The sequence below is a fragment of the Dreissena polymorpha genome, chromosome 9 (genome assembly GCF_020536995.1).
Source record: "Dreissena polymorpha isolate Duluth1 chromosome 9, UMN_Dpol_1.0, whole genome shotgun sequence".
Taxonomy (NCBI): domain Eukaryota; kingdom Metazoa; phylum Mollusca; class Bivalvia; order Myida; family Dreissenidae; genus Dreissena; species Dreissena polymorpha.
The window spans coordinates 52,063,364-52,085,673 of NC_068363.1; the positions used below are offsets into that span (position 1 = coordinate 52,063,364).

The 22,310-nt window shown below is 37.3% G+C and overlaps 1 protein-coding gene across 13 annotated transcripts in view; it reads right to left on the reverse strand.

Annotated features, from left to right (window-relative positions):
* Window positions 1-22,310, reverse strand: part of LOC127844790 (FH1/FH2 domain-containing protein 3-like) — a 108,578-nt gene that overhangs the window by 29,580 nt on the left and 56,688 nt on the right. For 10 of the 13 annotated variants that reach the window (XM_052375252.1, XM_052375253.1, XM_052375251.1 and 7 more), the window contains 8 exons: window positions 18,718-18,829; window positions 18,046-18,140; window positions 17,087-17,230; window positions 14,225-14,463; window positions 12,874-13,001; window positions 11,468-11,515; window positions 6,882-7,118; window positions 3,818-4,833 (listed from right to left, as the gene is read on the reverse strand). In XM_052375252.1, the coding sequence (XP_052231212.1) occupies window positions 3,818-4,833; window positions 6,882-7,118; window positions 11,468-11,515; window positions 12,874-13,001; window positions 14,225-14,463; window positions 17,087-17,230; window positions 18,046-18,140; window positions 18,718-18,829 (2,019 nt within the window). The remainder of the gene's footprint in view (window positions 1-3,817; window positions 4,834-6,881; window positions 7,119-11,467; window positions 11,516-12,873; window positions 13,002-14,224; window positions 14,464-17,086; window positions 17,231-18,045; window positions 18,141-18,717; window positions 18,830-22,310) is intronic. The other 3 variants (XM_052375259.1, XM_052375260.1, XM_052375262.1) reach the window with 3 other exon arrangements.

Here is a 22,310-nt window from a genome sequence, read left to right on the forward strand (position 1 = left end):
TATGGATGGTCAAAGTGGTTGGATTCAGTTTACATCGGATAGTCAAAGTGGTTGGATTCAGTTTTCATCAGTATGGATATTTCAAAGTGAATGCATACATTTAAATCAGTATGGGTATGTCAAAGTGGTTGGATTCATACATAATAATGGAAAGGTCAAAGTGGTTGGATTCAGTTTACATCAGTATGGATATACCTAAGTGGTTGGATTCAGTTTACATAAGTATGGATATGCCAAAGTGGTTGGATTCAGTTTACATCAATATGGATATGCCTAAGTGGTTGGATTCAGTTAACATCAGTATGGATATGTCAAAGTGGTTGGATTCAGTTTACATCAATATGGATATGTCAAAGTGGTTGGATTCAGTTTACATCAGTATGGATATGCCTAAGTGGTTGGATTCAGTTTACATCAGTATGGATATGCCTAAGTGGTTGGATTCAGTTTACATCAGTACGGATATGCCTAAGTGGTTGGATTCAGTTTACATCAGTATGGATATGCCTAAGTGGTTGGATTCAGTTTACATCAGTATGGATATGCCTAAGTGGTTGGATTTGGTTTACATCAGTATGGATATGCCTAAGTGGTTGGATTCAGCTAACATCAGTATGGATATGCCTAAGTGGTTGGATTTGGTTTACATCAGTATGGATATGCCTAAGTGGTTGGATTCAGCTAACATCAGTATGGGTATGTCAAAGTGGTTGGATTCAGCTAACATCAGTACGGATATGTCCAAGTGGTTGGATTCAGTTTACATCAGTATGGATATGCCTAAGTGGTTGGATTCAGTTTACATCAGTATGGATATGCCTAAGTGGTTGGATTTGGTTTACATCAGTATGGATATGCCTAAGTGGTTGGATTAAGCTAACATCAGTATGGATATGTCAAAGTGGCTGGATTCAGTTTGCATCAGAACGGATATGTCCAAGTGGTTGGATTCAGTTTGCATCAGTACGGATATGTCAAAGTGGTTGGATTCAGTTTGCATCAGTACGGATATGCCTAAGTGGTTGGATTCAGTTTACATCAGTATGGATATGCCTAAGTGGTTGGATTCAGTTTACATAAGTATGGATATGCCAAAGTGGTTGGATTTGGTTTACATCAGTATGGATATGCCTAAGTGGTTGGATTAAGCTAACATCAGTATGGATATGTCAAAGTGGCTGGATTCAGTTTGCATCAGAACGGATATGTCCAAGTGGTTGGATTCAGTTTGCATCAGTACGGATATGTCAAAGTGGTTGGATTCAGTTTGCATCAGTACGGATATGTCAAAGTGGTTGGATTCAGTTTGCATCAGAACGGATATGTCAAAGTGGTAACATGCATTGTATGGTAAACCAGGTTTATCTCAATATCAGAATTATGTTATATAACTGGGTATAACAAGTGGGTAATTGGGTATACACGTATATACAGGTATAGCATGACTATTATAACTGGGTATAACAAGTGGGTATTTATTTAAAATACAGGTATCACAATATCAGTATAATGGAACTGGATATAACAAGGGGGTATATAAACAGGTATAGCATGACCAATATAACTAGGTTTAACAAGTTTATATATACATGAATCACAAAATCAGTATTATGGTATACAACTGGGTATAACAAGGGGGTTTATATACAGGTATAGCATGACCAACGTACTCAGCATACAAGTTTCTTAAAACTATTAAGAAACATCTTGGTTATGTACTTGGTCCTTAACTGAAAATCATCTTATTACTTCATGACTACCATGCCACAGATTTTCTATTGTTTATCTATAGTTTACGAATTAACTGATTAAGAAAAGTTTCTTGAAAAATGGCTCACCTCAAATTTGTAACAAATATTGTCTCTTAAAAAGTGAATAAATGCAAATGTATGTCAAATCACTATCAATAAAAATATACTGTATAATTATTATTATTTGTGGGACATATATTTTTGTTGATTTTAAGGGTTGACGGATTTTTAAAAGATGGCATGGAAGGCACGAGTAATTCCTTCATACACACAAGACGCAAGGCTGATTTGAAGGTAGAATACTGCAGGGGCAGGGTATACTGTATACTGTAAATAAATGTCCTTGCATGTTTTTCTTACCGTTTCCTATATGAAGTTGTGTAAACATGCAAGTATCATCCAACGTCGAAATAACAAGCATGAAAATAGAACAACACAGTAACATATTAATAGCCACCAAAAATAGTTCATGGCACACAAATCAAAGAGTTTAGTAAAAAGATTCTATCTACTGACTACTGTAATGATTTGATAAATTGCTCGTTCAAAATGTGGCTATCAATAATGGCTAGCCGATATAGGAAGAAAATAGTTTGATATACAAGCATATTAATATATGGCTAGTTTTCGATTAAATATACATGTAGTTCTTTGAAAAGCTCTAGAATACAAAAAGCAGTTCAGATGAGTTTTTAAATATAAAAATGAGCTTGTCTCTTGGAAAACCGGGTTGAATGCATGTTCGTAAAGGACCAAATTATCCTATGCAGCCTGCAAAAGGCTAAATATGGATGACACTTTTATGAAATTTTTTCTCTGAAAGGAAGTCCCTTCTTAACGAAATTGGAATCTAGGCAGACAGTATTGTGGCTGATTAGCATGTGTAACTGTACATGCTAATCTGGGACAGAACATTACACTCATGACTTCAGCCCAGTTTTCCCAGGCCTGACTCACACACAGATGCACCAGCACACTGTCTGATACACCAAAGCACTTTCAGTTTAACCCTTTACCATTTAGATACGTATTTTGAAGCATTTGTAGTCCCTTAGAAAGTTCAATTTAATTAAAGACCTTTCTTACTAGATTCAATTTTTAAAGGCTTCGTTTCCAACCCTTAGATACTAAAAAGCAGCAAAGAGCATAAAATCTGAACAAACTGCGAGTCACTCGCAGGCTGTTCTGGTTTTATGCTGTTTGCACATAGCCATTTTTACTTCCCTTCTGAGTGGAAATGGGTTAACGAAGGGTACAAAGCTGTTTTCTATGCAATACTGAGTTATCTGTCTTCACAACACAGAAAAGGATTTAACTTGCATGGAATTTCTTACTATATTTGTAGTGGACATTTATAAAAAAGAACAACAATACTAAAAGAACCTTTATGGCTCAATGTATAAAGTAAGCATACACATTTTAACAGCTACTAATGCATGTCAGTTTTTAAATGCATGAAATTATGGGTAATTGCAATAAAAAAAATCCATGCAAGTTGATTTCAAATTAATAAAGAAACATTTTATAATTTAATTCAGATGAACAACATTTAAACATGGCATTCAAAAGTGGCACAATATTAAATAAAAATACCACACTGCAACTGCAAGTGTTATTTGAAAGTTTGACTATAACAGGGGGTTTTGTCTTTTGGGGCACAGGTGATAGTGACCTTCTGATTGGGAACGTTTCAGATAAAGGGGAATGCCTTTTTTGCTTACATAAGCATTTAAACATGTTTATATTCTTATTTGTTATAAACAATTATAAAATGCTTTGCTTTAAATGCTAGTGAAAATTGCTTGGACTGTTCACAAAAATGCCTCACACTTTGCTAATTTTAGTATGTGCTTTTTTTCTTCAAAATAAAGCTAACATTAAGATGTAAATTACAATGCTATTACATTGTAACTGTTTATATACCTTTTGAGCACGGGAATGAGGGCCAACAATTAACCCTAAAAAATCATGGTACAACTACTTTTTATCATATTCTGTTGCAATGCTAAATAAAAAACCATACCTGCTTAGATATTGGAAGGATGATCAAATTATGATTAGCATACCTTTGCTTTAAGCTCGGCCTGCCTGGTTTCAAAGAGGTGCTCCAGCTGGTCGGGGTTCACTTTGATTGGCACAATATTTTTCCAAATGGTCTCCCCCTTAGTGGATGGATGGGGCTGTTCTGGTTGCACAATCTTCCAATGAAGTTTCAGAGTCTTTTTCGTTTTCTTGAGATCAGCCGCAGGAGGTGGGCCCAAGTCTACCATTATTGTGGGTGCCCCGCCCATTCCCATTGGTGGTGGAGGGGGCAGTCCCATGCCAGGGGGAGGCGGTGGCCCTCCAAACATGGGAGGAGGCGGTGGCATACCAGGAAACATGGGTGGTGGGGGGACCATGCCACTGCCAGCCATGGGCGGTGGGGGCACTGGTATGGACCCTTCACCAAAGACCAGCTTCGGTGGGGCAAACACATCATCGTCATCCACATCTTTTAAATCCGTAAAATCCATGTCGTTGATTTTCAAGGAGCGATGAAACTTTTTTTGAAGTCTTTCCCACTGCAGTTCACTTTCAGTTTGTTTAACATCTGACATATGAATGACTGGCTCTGGTTTAGAGGGTTCATTTTTCTTATTGAGACTCTCCAATCGTTGACTGATAAGCCCTGATTTATCCCCTGCTGGACCACTTGCTTTCTTTGGACCCTCTTCCTCAGGCTTCTTGCCGTGCAAACGCTCCAACTCAGATTTCACTTTGTTGTTCTTCTCATTTTCGAGTTTATTATCAGTATGAGAGTTCTGATTTACATCTCGCCCATGATCGTTTATCACATTTTGCGTGTTACTAACAGGTTGTGGCCCATCATCATCCTTGTGTTGCATTTTATACAGCAACCAACGTCTATTGTTCGACATTGCCTGGTCGTCACCATTTTGTAACTGAGATTCGTTGAAAGAGTTTTCTGTCCTTGACCTTCCGAGGTCATCTGTGGACTGGTAGCCAGATTCCTCGTGTACTTGTGAAGGTCCATGCAGCCTATCAGGTGGCTGATCCCGACCAATCATTTGTTTTTGGTTGTCTGAAATAAGGGCAGCAAAATGATGAACATACATGTTATGAGAAATGAGAAAAGTCAAGGCCACACAAAAAACGAACAACGATTAAACTGATTCTTCAGTTTTAAACAAACTATATCATGTGTGAGGAAGATGCTTTAAAATTAATAAATTAATACACAAAGACCAGCAAATACATTAATTTTAACTTGACTTTTTAAAAATGAGCTTCTCAGTTTTTTTACCTAGTGTTCATCAAATCAATGTTAATGAACATCTTATCTTCCATGACAAAAAATCTAACATAACTTCTCCTCAGACAAACAAGTTTTTAGCTGGCAAGCAAAATGTTTTTGTAAATCAACATGTCTAATGGAATCATTTTGCAAAAAATGCACAATTTTTCTTTAAAAATGATTTTGACTAAAATTTTATGACAATTATTTATGAAAACAAAAGCACCGCATAACGGGTGCCACGCTCGGCTGCGAAAGCTTGTCAGAATTTTTTGTTTCTTTTTAGAGGTCACAGTGACCTTGACCTTTGACCTAGTGACCCAAAATGGGTGTTGCGTGTAGAACTCATCATGGTGCATCTACATATGAAGTTTCAAAGTTGTAGGTGGAAGCACTTTGATTTTAGAGCGAATGTTAAGGTTTATGTTAAAGTTTTATATTAGAGGTCACAGTGACCTTGACCTTTGACCTAGTGACCCAAAAATGGGTGTGGCGTGTAGAACTCATCAAGGTGCATCTACATATGAAGTTTCAAAGTTGTAGGTGGAAGCACTTTGATTTTAGAGCCTATGTTAAAGTTTGATATTAGAGGTCACAGTGACCTTGACTTTTGACCTAGTGACCCAAAAATGGGTGTGGCGGGTAGAACTCATCAAGGTGCATCTACATATGAAGTTTCAAAGTTGTAGGTGGAAGCACTTTGATTTTAGAGCCAATGTTAAGGTTTTAGCACGACGCCTGCGGCGGACGAGCTGGCTATGACAATAGCTCAGGTTTTCTCCGAAAACAGCCTCGCTAAAAATCAAGAAATAATAACTCACTCATTTAAATCAAACAAGTACAATATAATAATAATTATTTGCGAATTTCAATAAAATAAAGAAAGTAATATTAGAAACAAGAACATGTTTAAGGTAAGTACATGCAGTGTCTATAGGAGCCATCTTAGCATTATGTTGCATGCCAAGTGTTATAACTATCATTTCCAGTTATTTTCTAATACTTATGACAATAAATATCATTTAGGAGAACAGGAAATCAAAGTGCTGCATGCAATCAGCATTGGCAAAGAGTCACATGCGGAAAGTTAGATCTCTGGACAGAAATACTTAATTTGTCTACTGTCATTCCACCTACTTTGGATCCATAAGGCAGTGATTCAATCCATGTTCTCTGTTTACACATTAAACATCTTGATTGGTCATTTCTAACTACTGTCTAATCAAATACCATCTCTATATTATTTTTAAGCATTTTAATCGATCTTGGTCCATTCTGACTACCATCCATTCAAAAGACTTCTAACTGCATCCCAAGCTTTTTGATTGGTCAATGTCTAAGTGTACATACATGTAATTGGCATTCCATGTGTGCATGGTGAGTTATTACTAAGTCTTAAGGTTGTGTCCTATATTTCCCATCCACATGTTCTGTGCAAGAAGTCTACAGTGTATGGATTATGCTCTAATATCTAATAACAAGGTGATGTGACTAATAAAAAAAATCTTTAAAGTTTTATTACATTAACTTACTCAATTGTTTGAGATTTTGAATACCCTAAGAAACTCAGTTTAATCTGGATTTGGTTGAATAAACTAGGATAAAATAACGATTTACATATGTTTAATAGAATAAGTAATTCTTTTAAAGTGAAAGATAATTTTCAACTTAATGTGAAACTATTATCAAATGAAACATTATCATAAAAGTAATACAATTAAAATAATCCTTTAATCGTTCCAAATTGAGAGAGAAAAGCACACAAATCATCACCTTGTCACATGATTCTCTACAACCTACTAAATCTGGGCAATACGTATCAGTTGAGGTCTTACCCAGTGACTCAACATCGCTGAGCGAACTCAGCGAGGAATAACGCTTAGTGTCAGCCTGTGTTGCGTCCCTGACAACGGCAGGTGCACTACTGTTACTACTACAAGTACTTGTGGAGGACGTGCTGGCGACAGACATTCTGTCGCCTGACATCTGTGCAATCTGGGGTGCGGCACTTTGCATTGCGTTAATAAAGTCCCGTTGCCGGGCACGCCGATCGCGGCGGGTCCGCGGAGTATCTGCGATCAAACAGGCCAATGGTTAGTTGCTAGGCAGCACAAAGGTCAAACAAATCAAGGTCAGCCAAACATGTGGGTCGCAGCTTATTGAGGTATCTTCACAATTAGTTCATTGTAGAACTTATCACAGTTCAGCATAGGATTCTTCAAAGCTGCCCTTTTACAAATGTAATTCCACAAATGTTTGTTTTTTAATTCATATGTCTACTTATCTGATGCGCATGGATATTTAAATGTACTCAACAAATAAATTAGTTTTCAGTAAAAGTGATTATGTAAAACCTTTGAAACACAGAAAAAAAGTGTTATGCTATCTATTGAAATGGTTTGACATAGGTTAAAAAGGGATAGTTCAAAGACATAAGAGAACAGTTAGTTTCTAGACCCAGTTCCGTCTTCACTGTCACTATATGCTAGTTTGGTTATTGATATTGCAAGTTAACCCTTTACCACTTAGAAACATATTTTTATGCATTAGAAACGTATTTTTATGCATTTGTAGGTTATTAGAAATTTCAATTTAATTAAAGACCTTTCTTACTAGATTCAAGTTTTAAAGGCTTAATTTCCAAACCTTAGATACTGATGAGCGCAATCTGCATAAAACCTGAGAGACTCGCAGGCTGTTCTGGTTTTACGTTGTTTGCACATTACCATTTTCACTTTGCTTCTGAGTGGGAAAGGGTTAAATATTAGTCTTCTTCAATACTTGTCTCATGTCAAAAAAGTCTCATGTCAAAAAAGATTGTAGTATTGTAATTTAGTGTATTTTTTTCCATATCATCATTAATCTGAACAAGGGCTGTTTGTAAAACATGCATGCCCCCCCCATATGGGCTGTCAGTTGTAGAGGCAGCCATTGTGTGAATATGTTTTAGTCACTGTGACTTTGACCTTCGACCTAGTGACCTGAAAATCAATAGGGGTCATCTGACAGTCATGATCAATGTACCTATGAAGTTTCATTATCCTAGGCCTAATAATTCTTGAGTTATCATCAGGAAACCATTTTACTGTTTCGAGTCACTGTGACCTTGACCTTTGACCTAGTGACCTGAAAATCAATAGGGGTCATCTGCCAGTCATGATCAATCTACCTATGAAGTTTCATGATCCTAGGCGTAAGCATTCTTGAGTTATCATCCGGAAACCATTTTACTATTTGAAGTCACTGTGACCTTGACCTTTGACCTAGTGACCTGAATATCAATAGAGGTCATCTGCCAGTCATGATCAATGTTCCTATGAAGTTTCATGATCCTAGGCGTAAGCATTCTTGAGTTATCATCCGGAAACCATTTTACTGTTTCGAGTCACTGTGACCTTGACCTTTGACCTAGTGACCTGAAAATCATTAGGGGGCATCTGCCAGTCATGATCAATGTACCTATGAAGTTTCATGATCCTAGGCCTAAGCATTCTTGAGTTATCATCCGGAAACCATTTTACAATTTCGAGTCACTGTGACCTTGACCTTTGACCCAGTGACCTGAAAATCACTAGGGGTCACCTGCCAGTCATGATCAATGTACCTATTAAGTTTCATGATCCTAGGCCTAAGCGATCTTGAGTTATCATCCGGAAACCATATGGTGGACGGACTGACGGACCGACATATGCAAACAATATACCCCCTCTCCTTCGAAGGGGGGCATAAAAAGAACTTAGACTAAACAAATAACAAATTGCAGAAATTCAGTTTTATGGCTTGACAAAATACACATGGACACCCTAGCCAAAGGTATTTTGTATTCAATAATTTTCCTATTTACCTATTTCACTATGAAAGAGCAGCTTTATGAAATTATGTTTCTACCAACACACTAGTTTTGAAGAAAAATGGTGGGAGAAAACTTGTTTTAAAACATCAACTCCACATGCTTGGCAGCGTAAAACAAGACATAAGAAAAACACCAAGACATAATCAAGACATAGCCAAGACATAATAGACATAATCAAGACATAGTCAACACATAATCAAGACAAAGTCAAGACATAATCAAGGCTAAAAACAACAACCATAGAATGCAGACACACTTGCAAAATGAAACAGTGAACCATTTTAGTGTATAAGAATATAAAAATACTAAACAGAATATTATAATACATGCCTTTCATTAGAAATATACTTTATTATCAAATACATAGTAAACATGTTTTGATATAAATCTTTATTCATCAATATCATGCACAGTGAATTATTCATTTGTTATTATATTAATACAGTATGAGCCGCATCAGGGGAAAACTAGTCTCGCCCTTTTCGCTTATGAGACCACGAAACCATGCTTTACTTAACCCTTTACCACTTAGAAACATACTTTGATGCATTTGTAGTCCCTCAGCAAGTTCAATTTAATTAAAGACCTTTCTTACTAGGTTCAAGTTTTAAAGGCTACATTTCCAACCCTGAGATACTGATGAGCAGCAAACAGCATAAAACCTGAACAGACTGCAAGTTACACGAAGGCTGTTCTGGTTTGATGCTGTTTGCACAAAGACATTTTCACTTTGCTTCTGCATGGGAAAGGGTTAAAGTGGAGAGGGTAGCTCCAGACCAGACTGCAAGACAGCGCAGGCTGAACCTACCCTGGCCACATATGGCATAAGACCCACTTTTCGCGCAATGAGGGCCACATGAACTTAATAACTTCAAACATGTGTACATATTTCTGAAACTGGTACGTAAACATTTTTTAATAAATTTCTATATTGTTATCACTAAAGCAAAATGATCTAGCAATGACAAACTTATTAGCGTGTAACTGCAATACTATAATTGAATAAGATGATAAATTCAACCTACAAGAAAAGTTGACAGTAAATTCTCTAAACATTGCTTATACTGAAAATGAAGAAGAAAGTGTTGTTGTTTTATAAGTGAATAACCCTTTTTTTCTTTAAAATATGCCAGAATTTGATGTTGGCAAATAAGATCAATATAAATTGTGGGTATGAACTTAAGAGTTATGATTATTATTGCAGCATTTTATTTTTAGAAGTTGACTGTAGTTGCATCTTAAAAGCATGCATATAATTGTAACAACTGTTGCAACAAATATTTGTTAGACAAAGCAAAGCAGATAAAAACGCTAATGCTAAGATAACTTAATAAATATGACTTTTAATAGCCCATACCCATATTGTAAACAAAAAGTATCAAGTTTACTATTCAACAAAGTTAGTAAATACTAATAAATGTGAGCCCTATGTTGTCATTTAGCTAGAGGATTAGTAGCAGTGAGGCAACAGATAGCAAGTTCAGTTAGTACAACATTCACTATAGACAAAGCACAAACAAAGATTTAACTGTGCATGATGGGCTAAGATATTTAACTAAGGTACAAGAAAACTTCCATGGTCAGATCAGGAGATAAATTTTTTGAGCTAATCAAAAATTAACGAACACAGTGATACATTTGGTCTAAATCAAGGAAGAAACAAAGAGATGTGTTTGTCAGAAACACAATGCCCCCTACTGCGCCGCTTTGATACATGTTTTTTTTACCTTTGACCTTGAAGGATGACTTTGACCTTTCACCACTCAAAATGTGCAGCTCCATGAGGTACACATGCATGCCAAATATCAAGTTGCTATGTGAAGGGACATAGAAGTTATGAGCATTTTTCTAAACTTAAACGCGAAACCTAAACGCAAAGTGTGATGGAAGGACAGATGGACAGACAGACGGTCCGATCACTATATGCCCTCCTTTGAGGGCATAAAAATGTGAAGGAAGCATAACAAGGCTTTATTATTTGTTAATTCCAAAACCTGGTAAAAAGAAGAGATCTATGTTAGTTTTAATGGAAATGTGGAGTCATGAGTTACAGGGGTGCAACTATGGCTTTTATTCTGGCAGCATTTACCATACTTTGGACAAACAAGAAACTGCACCGTTGTAGAAAAGAGCAAACCCAAAACCAGTGGTGATTTAAGGAACATGTAACAAAGTTGTTTAAGGTAATCAAAGAGCAGATTTGTTCAAAGAAATTTTACATGGATAGTTATATATTTTAGACTTAAAAAACGCTTTAACTGTATTGAAAACCAGGAGTAATTTCACATAACAATTCTATGGAAGGCTTTAAAGGCAGTGATAAATTTACTTAGCTTTGCATTCCTATTTCCGCTATTTCCGCTGTTTAACAATATAATTAAGTACTAGTATTATCAGTCAGTAAATACCAAAAACTAGAGACATTCAAATTTCACATTGAGTGCACTAAAATATATTACTTAACACAAGCATGTGCTCTTCGTTTACCAAAGATGAGATTATACAAAAATATACAAGTTCTAGCCCTATAGTTTTGAAGAGGCAACAAGTTTGGGTGAAGGGACTTACCAGCTGTAAGAGGTGGGTCCGTGACAATGTCAGAACTAACTGATTCAGCTACAGATATACATCATTCAATCAATCTTTAATTTATTGTCTTAATTGTCAGTTAATACAGATTGCTAGTCAAGAGCGCTCTTTGTGTGAAATTCTATTTTTTAATACTAGAAAAGGTTTATTAGAAATGGACAGTCAGTTATTTTTTATTTTTCCAAGGCCAACTGATGAGCAGTTAGTAATCTGCAGCCAATTGTATAAATCTGAATAACACTTATCCAGCAGATAAATTTGGTTATCATGAAATTGTGGATATCTTTTGTTGGTTAGCGATTGTATAAACAAAATAAGATTTCCGAACAGGTGCACTATATGCGTTTTGGTTAAGTTTTGGATAAGATTTAGCTAAGGTTTTTTTATGTGGGTTATCTGTATCTGTTTATCTTTTGGATAGACTACTAAAGTTACTCGTATTTATACAATTGGCTACTGATTTCATTCTAAGTGGAATATGGAACCATTTATTTAAAAGGTTTTCAATATATGAAAAGTGATATCTGCTTGTACATGAATTAATCAATGTCTCGAACATATTCATGTGAAGCTGATCCCTGTAAAAACTACCTGCGTTTACTACTTTATGGTTCCATCGATAATCCCAGCCTTGCACTTTTGTTTAATATGTTAAAGCGCCATTGACCATAAACCATGTCAATGCATCAAACAACACATTTCACATGCCGAAGCATTCAACATTCTTGCATACAAGAACAATCACAAGCTTAATGTATTAGACTTATCACTGGAATAGTCTTCCTATTCATTTTAATTTGATATTTATGATACTCATATAACTACACTATTCTAAACAAACATTAATGCAAATACATTAAACATATAATTATTACAGATAAATATTGAACACACATAAAAAATAATTAATTTAACAAATATTCAAGTGTTATAACAGTTAAAAATGTTCTTATTAATGGCAATACAAATTGAATTAACAACAACAAACTATTAGTTCTAGATATAGAACTTCAAAACAACCATTTCATATGATCTCCAACTGTCCCCATGGCTAAGGAAAACTTTTAAGCGCCATTTTGGTTTTTATCTTAAATGGCCAATGAAAAGCAAAGCTTGAGTTTGGATTGGTAAATAATCATTGAGAATTCTATTGAAATGGAGAAATTTCATAGTCATGGGGCATGAATAATAACATATGTTAGAGCACACAACCAAAATAATTATGAAGGTCAAGCTTTAAATTGTAATTTCTGCTTAACATTGCTATGTAAAGAAAAGATAGTTCCACGCTCAACCATAGACATTCATAGACATTTAAAGAAAATATGTCAAGCTAATTATGAAACATAACATAAGCCGACAAGTTTCATCCCAGTGGCACTTACATTTTCCTGAGCCGTTAACATACGAAGGTTCCTCTGTCCCATCATTGAGCTGGTGTAGGTGTTTGAATCGAGCCTTGTCTGGCATCTGGTCAATCTGCTCGTGCTCTGCCGGTAACAGGGCTCCCCGCCTGGAGACAGCGGGAAAAAGCAAATATTAGCCTTCTCTGGAAAAACTGGGCTCAATGCATGTGCATAAAGTGTTGTCCCAGATTAGACAGTACAGGCTGCACAGGCTATATAATCAGGGGCAACACATTACACCCAAACTGGATTTTCGTTTAGAAGAGACTTCGTTTAAACGAAAAAACCTATGTAAGCGAAAAGTGTCCTCCATGACTAGCCTTGGCAGACACTTTATGCACATGCTTTCAGCCCTGTGATCCCTCCTATTTATGCGCTTACTTGTGCAGGGACCTGACCCAGATTCCACAAATAGTCTTTAAACAATAAAGCTGGCTTACGCTGTTGAAGCTTCTAATAGTTGTGCAATGTTTTCACACTTTATTGCAAATTGAGCAATTCCACACTAGATCTACATTTGAATTACACTAAAAATTCTAATGCAATACCTACATCCAATTAACATTATGGGGCACAAAACATTGTTCTATTTTTAGTTACAGTGACCTTGACCTGACACCACTATTTCAATCTAAAGCTAGGTCTCTTTTCAAGCTCACTAAATCTTAAGTTTGTATAATGCAAACTAATGAAAGGCAACATTAATTTGGTAAATAGCAGATACTTCACGTGCCATTATTCAGAAATGCTTTATGCAAATTAGCTGGCTATCAAACTTAGTCAAGATTATATGCCATAACCACTCAGTTTTATGATGATCTAATTTAAATATTAGAATTAGAGAATCAGCAAAGTTAATTTGGTTATTTTCAGAAATATAATCATTTCTTTGTTGAGGTGACTGAGAACAGGGTAAAACTAATCGTAAAACAAAGTCCGAGTGACCTGATTTTGTCAGCTGATAGACCTGCACGGCAAGTTGCTTTGATAAGATATTTACACTATTGAAGAGCTTGAGATATCTACCGGTATGTATCTCAAACTTCTTTATTTAATTATATAAGTGACTTGATAATAATAAAGATATAAATTATACTGACATATAGTAGTAAGCACAAGGTGTACAAAGATATTAATTACTCTCACAACTGTTTCATCTTAAAAACAGAGGGAAACGGTTTCGTATTGTACACAAAGTTAAACAGAATAATACAAAAGAAAAGGATAAATCTTTCAATCTTGTTCATGTCTTTTTCCATTCTTACCAAAACCTATTAGACCCAAAGTCACATTAAATAATACATTTGCAAAAAGAGTTCAGATGACATACTCTTTGAGTTTCATCTTGCGTCGATTGTATTCCTCAGCCGCCTTCTGGTCAACATCCACCAACGAGGGGGCGCTACTCTGTTTGCTCATACCGCCACTGGACTTGTTTGGCGTGACGCCCGTGGAGTAGCGGCGACTCTTGCGTTCGTTGCTGGCCTCGCTCTTGATGCGTGGCATTCGTCTGAGATTCTCCAGGGGGCCGACCTCATCATCCTCCCCATCCTCGGCTTTCAGGGCAGACTGGGGATAAAAAAAATAAGTTTTCAAAACATTTCCTTTGAAGATTGCAAAATAACACAAAACTGTAATACATTCAGAGATGAAGAAACTTATGCAACACATCTAAAGTTATCTATGTAATGTAGGTCAATGACAAAGAAAGCATATAGGTTAGTAAAGTGTCTCTTCCTTTGCTATACAGGTCTAAGAAAGGGTTTAACCCTTTGCATGCTGGGAAATTTGTCGTCTGCTAAAATGTTGTCTGCTAAATTTCTAAAATTAGCATTTTCTTTGTTTGTTTTTTCAAAGAATACTATCAGAATAGCAAACAGTTTGGATCCTGATGAGACGCCATGTTCTGTGACGTCTCATCTGGATCCAAACTGTTTGCAAAGGCCTTCAAAATCCGGTTCCAGCGCTCATAGGTTTTACATTATACACAGACTTAACCCTTTACCACTCAGATACCCACTTTGGTCTGTTTGTAGTCCCTCAGAAAATGTAATTAATTTAAAGACCTTTCTTACTAGATTCAAGTTCTAGTTCTTGAAGGCTTTATTTACGACCCTAAGGTACTGATGAACAGCAAGCAATACTAAACCTGAACAGACAGCTATTTGCTGGTTGCAAATAGACATGTTCCCTTTGCTTCTTATGGGGGAAAAGGTTAAGATTTGCACAAACTGAGCCACATTGCATCAAATGGGTCTTAGAACATATAAGAGCAGTATTGCTCCTGATATGTCTCTTCATTCATATACTCTGATAAGTAATAATTTAGGCAAATAAAATCCCGAAACCTTGCATGATTTATAAGCAAACAGGGTGGATCCTAACTAGACTGCTGGAATGTGCAGGTGTGTTTAGAGCTACGCTGCATGCATATGGAATAATACCAATTACTAAGCAAAGCGGTTTTTGTTTTTGCTTTTATAACCTTTCTGCCCCCAAATCAGCATTGTTAGGACTTCACACAGTATGAAATATTTTGATGACAAGAAACGAGCAAAAGAATCATCATAATGTCATGAAAAATAAGGTTTACAGTATTCCATGACTTTTAAGAGGAACAGGTATACTAACAGGAATATGACTGTCATATTTGAGCAATATTTTTTTTAATGTTAAACAAAAGCAAATAAAAAACATGTATATATATGTATTCAATATGAGCACAAGCCAGAAAATATTGTGTTTGTTCATTATAAAAAAGTTTGAAAAGATAGACATACGGGATTGAAACCTCTTTGTTCTTTAAGTAACCCAAATAATACTAAATTGGCTTTGTTTTTTCCATGCCTAAAAAGCATTTTTCAATAACTGTTAAAATTATTAGCCTCGTTCTGGGAAAACCCTGGCTTAAAGCATGTGCCTAAAGTGTCATCCCAGTATAGCCTGTGCAGTCTGCACAGGCTAATCAGGGATGACACTTTCCACTTTAAATTTATGGAGTTTTTTGTTTACAGGAATCCTCTTCTAAACGAAAACCCTGTTTATGGGAAAAGTGTGCTCCCTGATTTGCTTTAGCGGACTGCACAGGCAGGCTAATCAGGGAGGACACTTAACACCCATCCATAAAGCCCACTTTTCCCAGAACAAGGCTGATATCAATTAATTAAGTAGTAAACCAAAACGCCTGAAGATACCTCAAACAGCTGGAAATGTACCAGTAGGTCAAGGTAATACCTTACACAGCTGGAACAGTGCCAATAGGTCAAAGACATACCTTTAAACAGCTTGAACTGTGCTAGTAGGTCAATGTCATACCTCTATAGTTGGAAGTGTTCCAATAGGTCAAGGACATACCTCAAACAGCTGGAAATGTACCAGTAGGTCAAGGTAATACCTTACACAGCTGGAACAGTGCCAATAGGTCAAAGACATACCTTTAAACAGCTTGAACTGTGCTAGTAGGTCAATGTCATACCTCTATAGTTGGAAGTGTTCCAATAGGTCAAGGACATACCTCAAACAGCTGGAAATGTACCAGAAGTTCGAGGTAATACCTTACACAGCTGGAACTGTGCCAATAGGTCAAAGACATACCTTTAAACAGCTTGAACTGTGCTAGTACGTCAATGTCATACCTCTATAGTTGGAAGTGTTCCAATAGGTCAAGGACATACCTCAAACAGCTGGAAATGTACCAGTAGGTCAAGGTAATACCTTACACAGCTGGAACTGTGCCAATTGGTCAAAGACATACCTTTAAACAGCAGGAAGTGTGCAAATAGGTCAAGGTCATACCTCAAACAGCTGGAACTGCACCAGTAGGTCAATGTCATACCTCTATAGTTGGAAGTGTTCCAATAGGTCAAGGTCATACCTCAAACAGTTGGAACTGCACCATTAGGTCAATGTCATACCTCTATCGTTGAAACTGTTCCAATAGGTCAAGGTCATAGCTCAAATAGCTGGAACTGCACCTGTAGGTCAATGTCATACCTCTATAGTTGGAAGTGTGCCAATAGGTCAAGGACATACCTCAAACAGCTGGAACTGTGCAAGTTGGTCAAGGACAAACCTCAAACAGATGGAAGTGTGTCAATAGGTCAAGGACATACCTCACACAGCTGGAACTGTGCCATTAGGTCAAAGACATACCTTAAACAGCAGGAAGTGTGCCAATAGGTCAAGGTCATACCTCAAACAGCTGGAACTGTGCCAGTAGATCAAGGTCAGCCCCATTTTTGTTCATGTGCCGCGATGTAATACGCTCCATACCAAGCTCTTCAAGTGAGTCTGCCACGTCGTAGAATGTATCCTGGTCCGGGATTGCGCTCAGAACCTGCGGATAAAGAAGAGAAACTTCAGTCACCTTTTCCATGGGTTTTTTAATATTCAGATTGAAATTATTGTACTCAATACAGGAACTTTAAGGATATACAACAGTTTCACACTAAACCCTTCGTATGCAAGACAATATCAAGGCCATCAATACCCAAACATATTTCTTGTTCGTTGGAATACATCATTCAAATGTAGAGTATGAATATTTAAGGTTCACTTTTGTTACAGTTGATAAATTCAAGCCTAACTTGGTTATGTTTTAGTTGTTGTGTTGTGCTATTTTAGCAATTTGTTCCCAGCCCTATATATAAGTATATCATATATTTTCATGCGTATAGTGGAGCTTTGTTTTGACAAATTTCAAACTAGACATACCAAACTTGGTCTATGGGGTCATTTGATTATGTGGAATACATGCTTTAAGTTTGATTGATGATCCCTCAAGCCATTACGGACAAACTAGCTTACCAAAACCTTTAACCTAGCTCAGATGCCAACCTCCACTCCAAAGCAAGTAGAATTGCATTCCTTTTCTTAAATTAATCACACAAAAAAAGTTGAAACCATTGCAGTAAGGATGCCTTGGACAGGCAAAAATTGCAAGGTTCATTAGTACCCCCCAAAAAAAATCACCTGTCCTATATGGTGACAACAAAACAAACTAGACATGCACCGGTAGCCGAAAATGAACCCTTGTCGCCGAAGTGCATGTACCAACCACTACCCAACCAGACAGCTCTACAACTTCATGGACTTGGTGAATGATCTATTTACTTTTATCCCTACTTGATACAAAACTGAGTATATACCCACCTTGTTGAGCAGTGTCATTGCGTAGACAAGAAGCTCTGAGTCCCCTCCGTCCTTTTCGTCTAATATAGCCATGACGTTTGTCCACGGCTTCACAACTAAAAATAACAAACAATTAGAATAAGCCATGATGCTTGTCCAAATAACAATCGATCCTTGGAAAAATTACACTGGTGTGAAAGGATGGGAAAATATGTTAAGTGCCGGTGGAACTGACCACTCGCTACAACCACTGAAGTCAATTGAGCCAAAAATGGGTCTAACGGAATATGCTGCAAGCGTAGCTCCAGACCATTGGCACAGTCTTATCAAGAGCTATTCTGTCCACTAATGACACCATGAAACTTTGTGTGACTTTACATCAGACATGGTTAAGTTCTGACTAGACTGCACAAATGCACATTCTCATATGAAGAAACGCTGGCTGCAAATGGCATAAGACCCATTTTCGCATGATGTGGCACATTTGAGGAATGAGTTGAGCATTTGTATTTACTCAACAATTAACTTTAAATCCTCGTTTGAAAACAACCTTGGACATATAAAAAGGAAAAAAATCTAACATTTTGTCCATATAATTTATAGATATTTAACATATTATATTTATTGGCAATAAAAATATATCTGATGGCATAGTACAAATATAATTTTCTGCAAATTTTTATGATTACTTACTTCTCTTTTTGTCTACTACATTGACAGCACGCACGAGATGTTGAGCATTGGTCTCTGTGTACTCCACAAACACCAGCAGCAACTTGAGAGCCGTCTTGACCACCAGTCGAAACTAGACATGGAAGAGATAATAGCAGAAATAACAGAATTGACCAGTTTAGTGACCAGCATGGTGACAAGTATTGTAACCAGTATACTGGCTAGTATATTGACCAGCATGGCGACCTGTATGGTGAGCAGTATTGTTACTAGTATACTGACTAGTATATTGACCAGCATGGCGACCTGTATGGTGACTAGTATTGTTACTAGTATACTGACTAGTATATTGACCAGCATGGCGACCTGTATGGTGACTAGTATTGTTACTTGTATACTGACTAGTATATTGACCAGCATGGTGACCTGTATGGTGACCAGTATTGTTACTAGTATACTGACTAGTATATTGACCAGCATGGCGACCTGTATGGTGACTAGTATTGTTACTAGTATACTGACTAGTATATTGACCAGCATGGCGACCTGTATGGTGACTAGTATTGTTACTAGTATACTGACTAGTATATTGACCAGCATGGCGACCTGTATGGTGACTAGTATTGTTACTAGTATACTGGCTAGTATATTGACCAGCATGGCGACCTGTATGGTGACAAGTATTGTAACCAGTATACTGACTAGTATATTGACCAGCATGGTGACCTGTTTGGTGACCAGTATTGTTACTAGTATACTCACTAGTATATTGACCAGCATGGCGACCTGTATGGTGACCAGTATTTAAACCAGTATACTGACTAGTATATTGACCAGCATGGCGACCTGTATGGTGACCAGTATTGTTACTAGTATACTGACTAGTATATTGACCAGCATGGCGACCTGTATGGTGACTAGTATTGTTACTTGTATACTGACTTGTATATTGACCAGCATGGTGACCAGTAGTGTTACTAGTATACTGACTAGTATATTGACCAGCATGGCGACCTGTATGGTGACCAGTATTTAAACCAGTATACTGACTAGTATATTGACCAGCATGGCGACCTGTATGGTGACCAGTATTGTTACTAGTATACTGACTAGTATATTGACCAGCATGGCGACCTGTATGGTGACTAGTATTGTTACTTGTATACTGACTAGTATATTGACCAGCATGGTGACCAGTATTGTTACTAGTATACTGACTAGTATATTGACCAGCATGGCGACCTGTATGGTGACAAGTATTGTAACCAGTATACTGACTAGTATATTGACCAGCATGGTGACCTGTATGGTGACCAGTATTGTTACTAGTATACTGACTAGTATATTGACCAGCATGGTGACCTGTATGGTGACTAGTATTGTTACTAGTATACTGACTAGTATATTGACCAGCATGGCGACCTGTATGGTGACTAGTATTGTTACTAGTATACTGGCTAGTATATTGACCAGCATGGCGACCTGTATGGTGACCAGTATTGTAACCAGTATACTGACTAGTATATTGACCAGCATGGCGACCTGTATGGTGAGCAGTATTGTTACTAGTATACTGACTAGTATATTGACCAGCATGGCGACCTGTATGGTGAGCAGTATTGTTACTTGTATACTGACTAGTATATTGACCAGCATGGCGACCTGTATGGTGACTAGTATTGTTACTTGTATACTGACTAGTATATTGACCAGCATGGTGACCAGTATTGTTACTAGTATACTGACTAGTATATTGACCAGCATGGCGACCTGTATGGTGACAAGTATTGTAACCAGTATACTGACTAGTATATTGACCAGCATGGTGACCTGTATGGTGACCAGTATTGTTACTAGTATACTGACTAGTATATTGACCAGCATGGCGACCTGTATGGTGACTAGTATTGTTACTAGTATACTGACAAATATATTGACCAGCATGGTGACCTGTATGGTGACCAGTATTGTTACTTGTATACTGACTAGTATATTGACCAGCATGGCGACCTGTATGGTGACTAGTATTGTTACTTGTATACTGACTAGTATATTGACCAGCATGGTGACCAGTAATGTTACTAGTATACTGACTAGTATATTGACCAGCATGGTGACCTGTATGGTGACAAGTATTGTAACCAGTATACTGACTAGTATATTGACCAGCATGGCGACCTGTATGGTGACTAGTATTGTTACTAGTATACTGGCTAGTATATTGACCAGCATGGCGACCTGTATGGTGACCAGTATTGTAACTAGTATACTGACTAGTATATTGACCAGCATGGTGACCTGTTTGGTGACCAGTATTGTTACTAGTATACTGGCTAGTATATTGACCAGCATGGCGACCTGTATGGTGACCAGTATTGTTACTAGTATACTGGCTAGTATATTGACCAGCATGGCGACCTGTATGGTGACAAGTATTGTAACCAGTATACTGACTAGTATATTGACCAGCATGGCGACCTGTTTGGTGACCAGTATTGTTACTAGTATACTGACTAGTATATTGACCAGCATGGTGACCTGTTTGGTGACCAGTATTGTTACTAGTATACTGGCTAGTATATTGACCAGCATGGCGACCTGTATGGTGACTAGTATTGTTACTAGTATACTGGCTAGTATATTGACCAGCATGGCGACCTGTATGGTGACAAGTATTGTAACCAGTATACTGACTAGTATATTGACCAGCATGGCGACCTGTATGGTGAGCAGTATTGTTACTAGTATACTGACTAGTATATTGACCAGCATGGTGACCTGTATGGTGACTAGTATTGTTACTAGTATACTGACTAGTATATTGACCAGCATGGTCACCAGTATAGTGACCAGTATTGTAACCAGTATACTGGCTAGTATATTGACCAGCATGGTGACCTGTATGGTGACCAGTATTGTTAATAGTATACTGACTAGTATATTTACCAGCATGGTGACCTGTATGGTGACCAGTATTGTTAATAGTATACTGACTAGTTTATTGACCACCATGGCGACCTGTATGGTGACCAGTATTGTAACCAGTATACTGACTAGTATATTGACCAGCATGGCGACCTGTATGGTGAGCAGTATTGTTACTAGTATACTGACTAGTATATTGACCAGCATGGCGACCTGTATGGTGACTAGTATTGTTACTTGTATACTGACTAGTATATTGACCAGCATGGTGACCTGTATGGTGACCAGTATTGTTACTAGTATACTGACTAGTATATTGACCAGCATGGCGACCTGTATGGTGACTAGTATTGTAACCAGTATACTGACTAGTATATTGACCAGCATGGTGACCTGTTTGGTGACCAGTATTGTTACTAGTATACTCACTAGTATATTGACCAGCATGGCGACCTGTATGGTGACCAGTATTTAAACCAGTATACTGACTAGTATATTGACCAGCATGGCGACCTGTATGGTGACCAGTATTGTTACTAGTATACTGGCTAGTATATTGACCAGCATGGCGACCTGTATGGTGACCAGTATTGTTACTAGTATACTGGCTAGTATATTGACCAGCATGTCGACCTGTATGGTGACCAGTATTGTTACTAGTATACTGACTAGTATATTGACCAGCATGG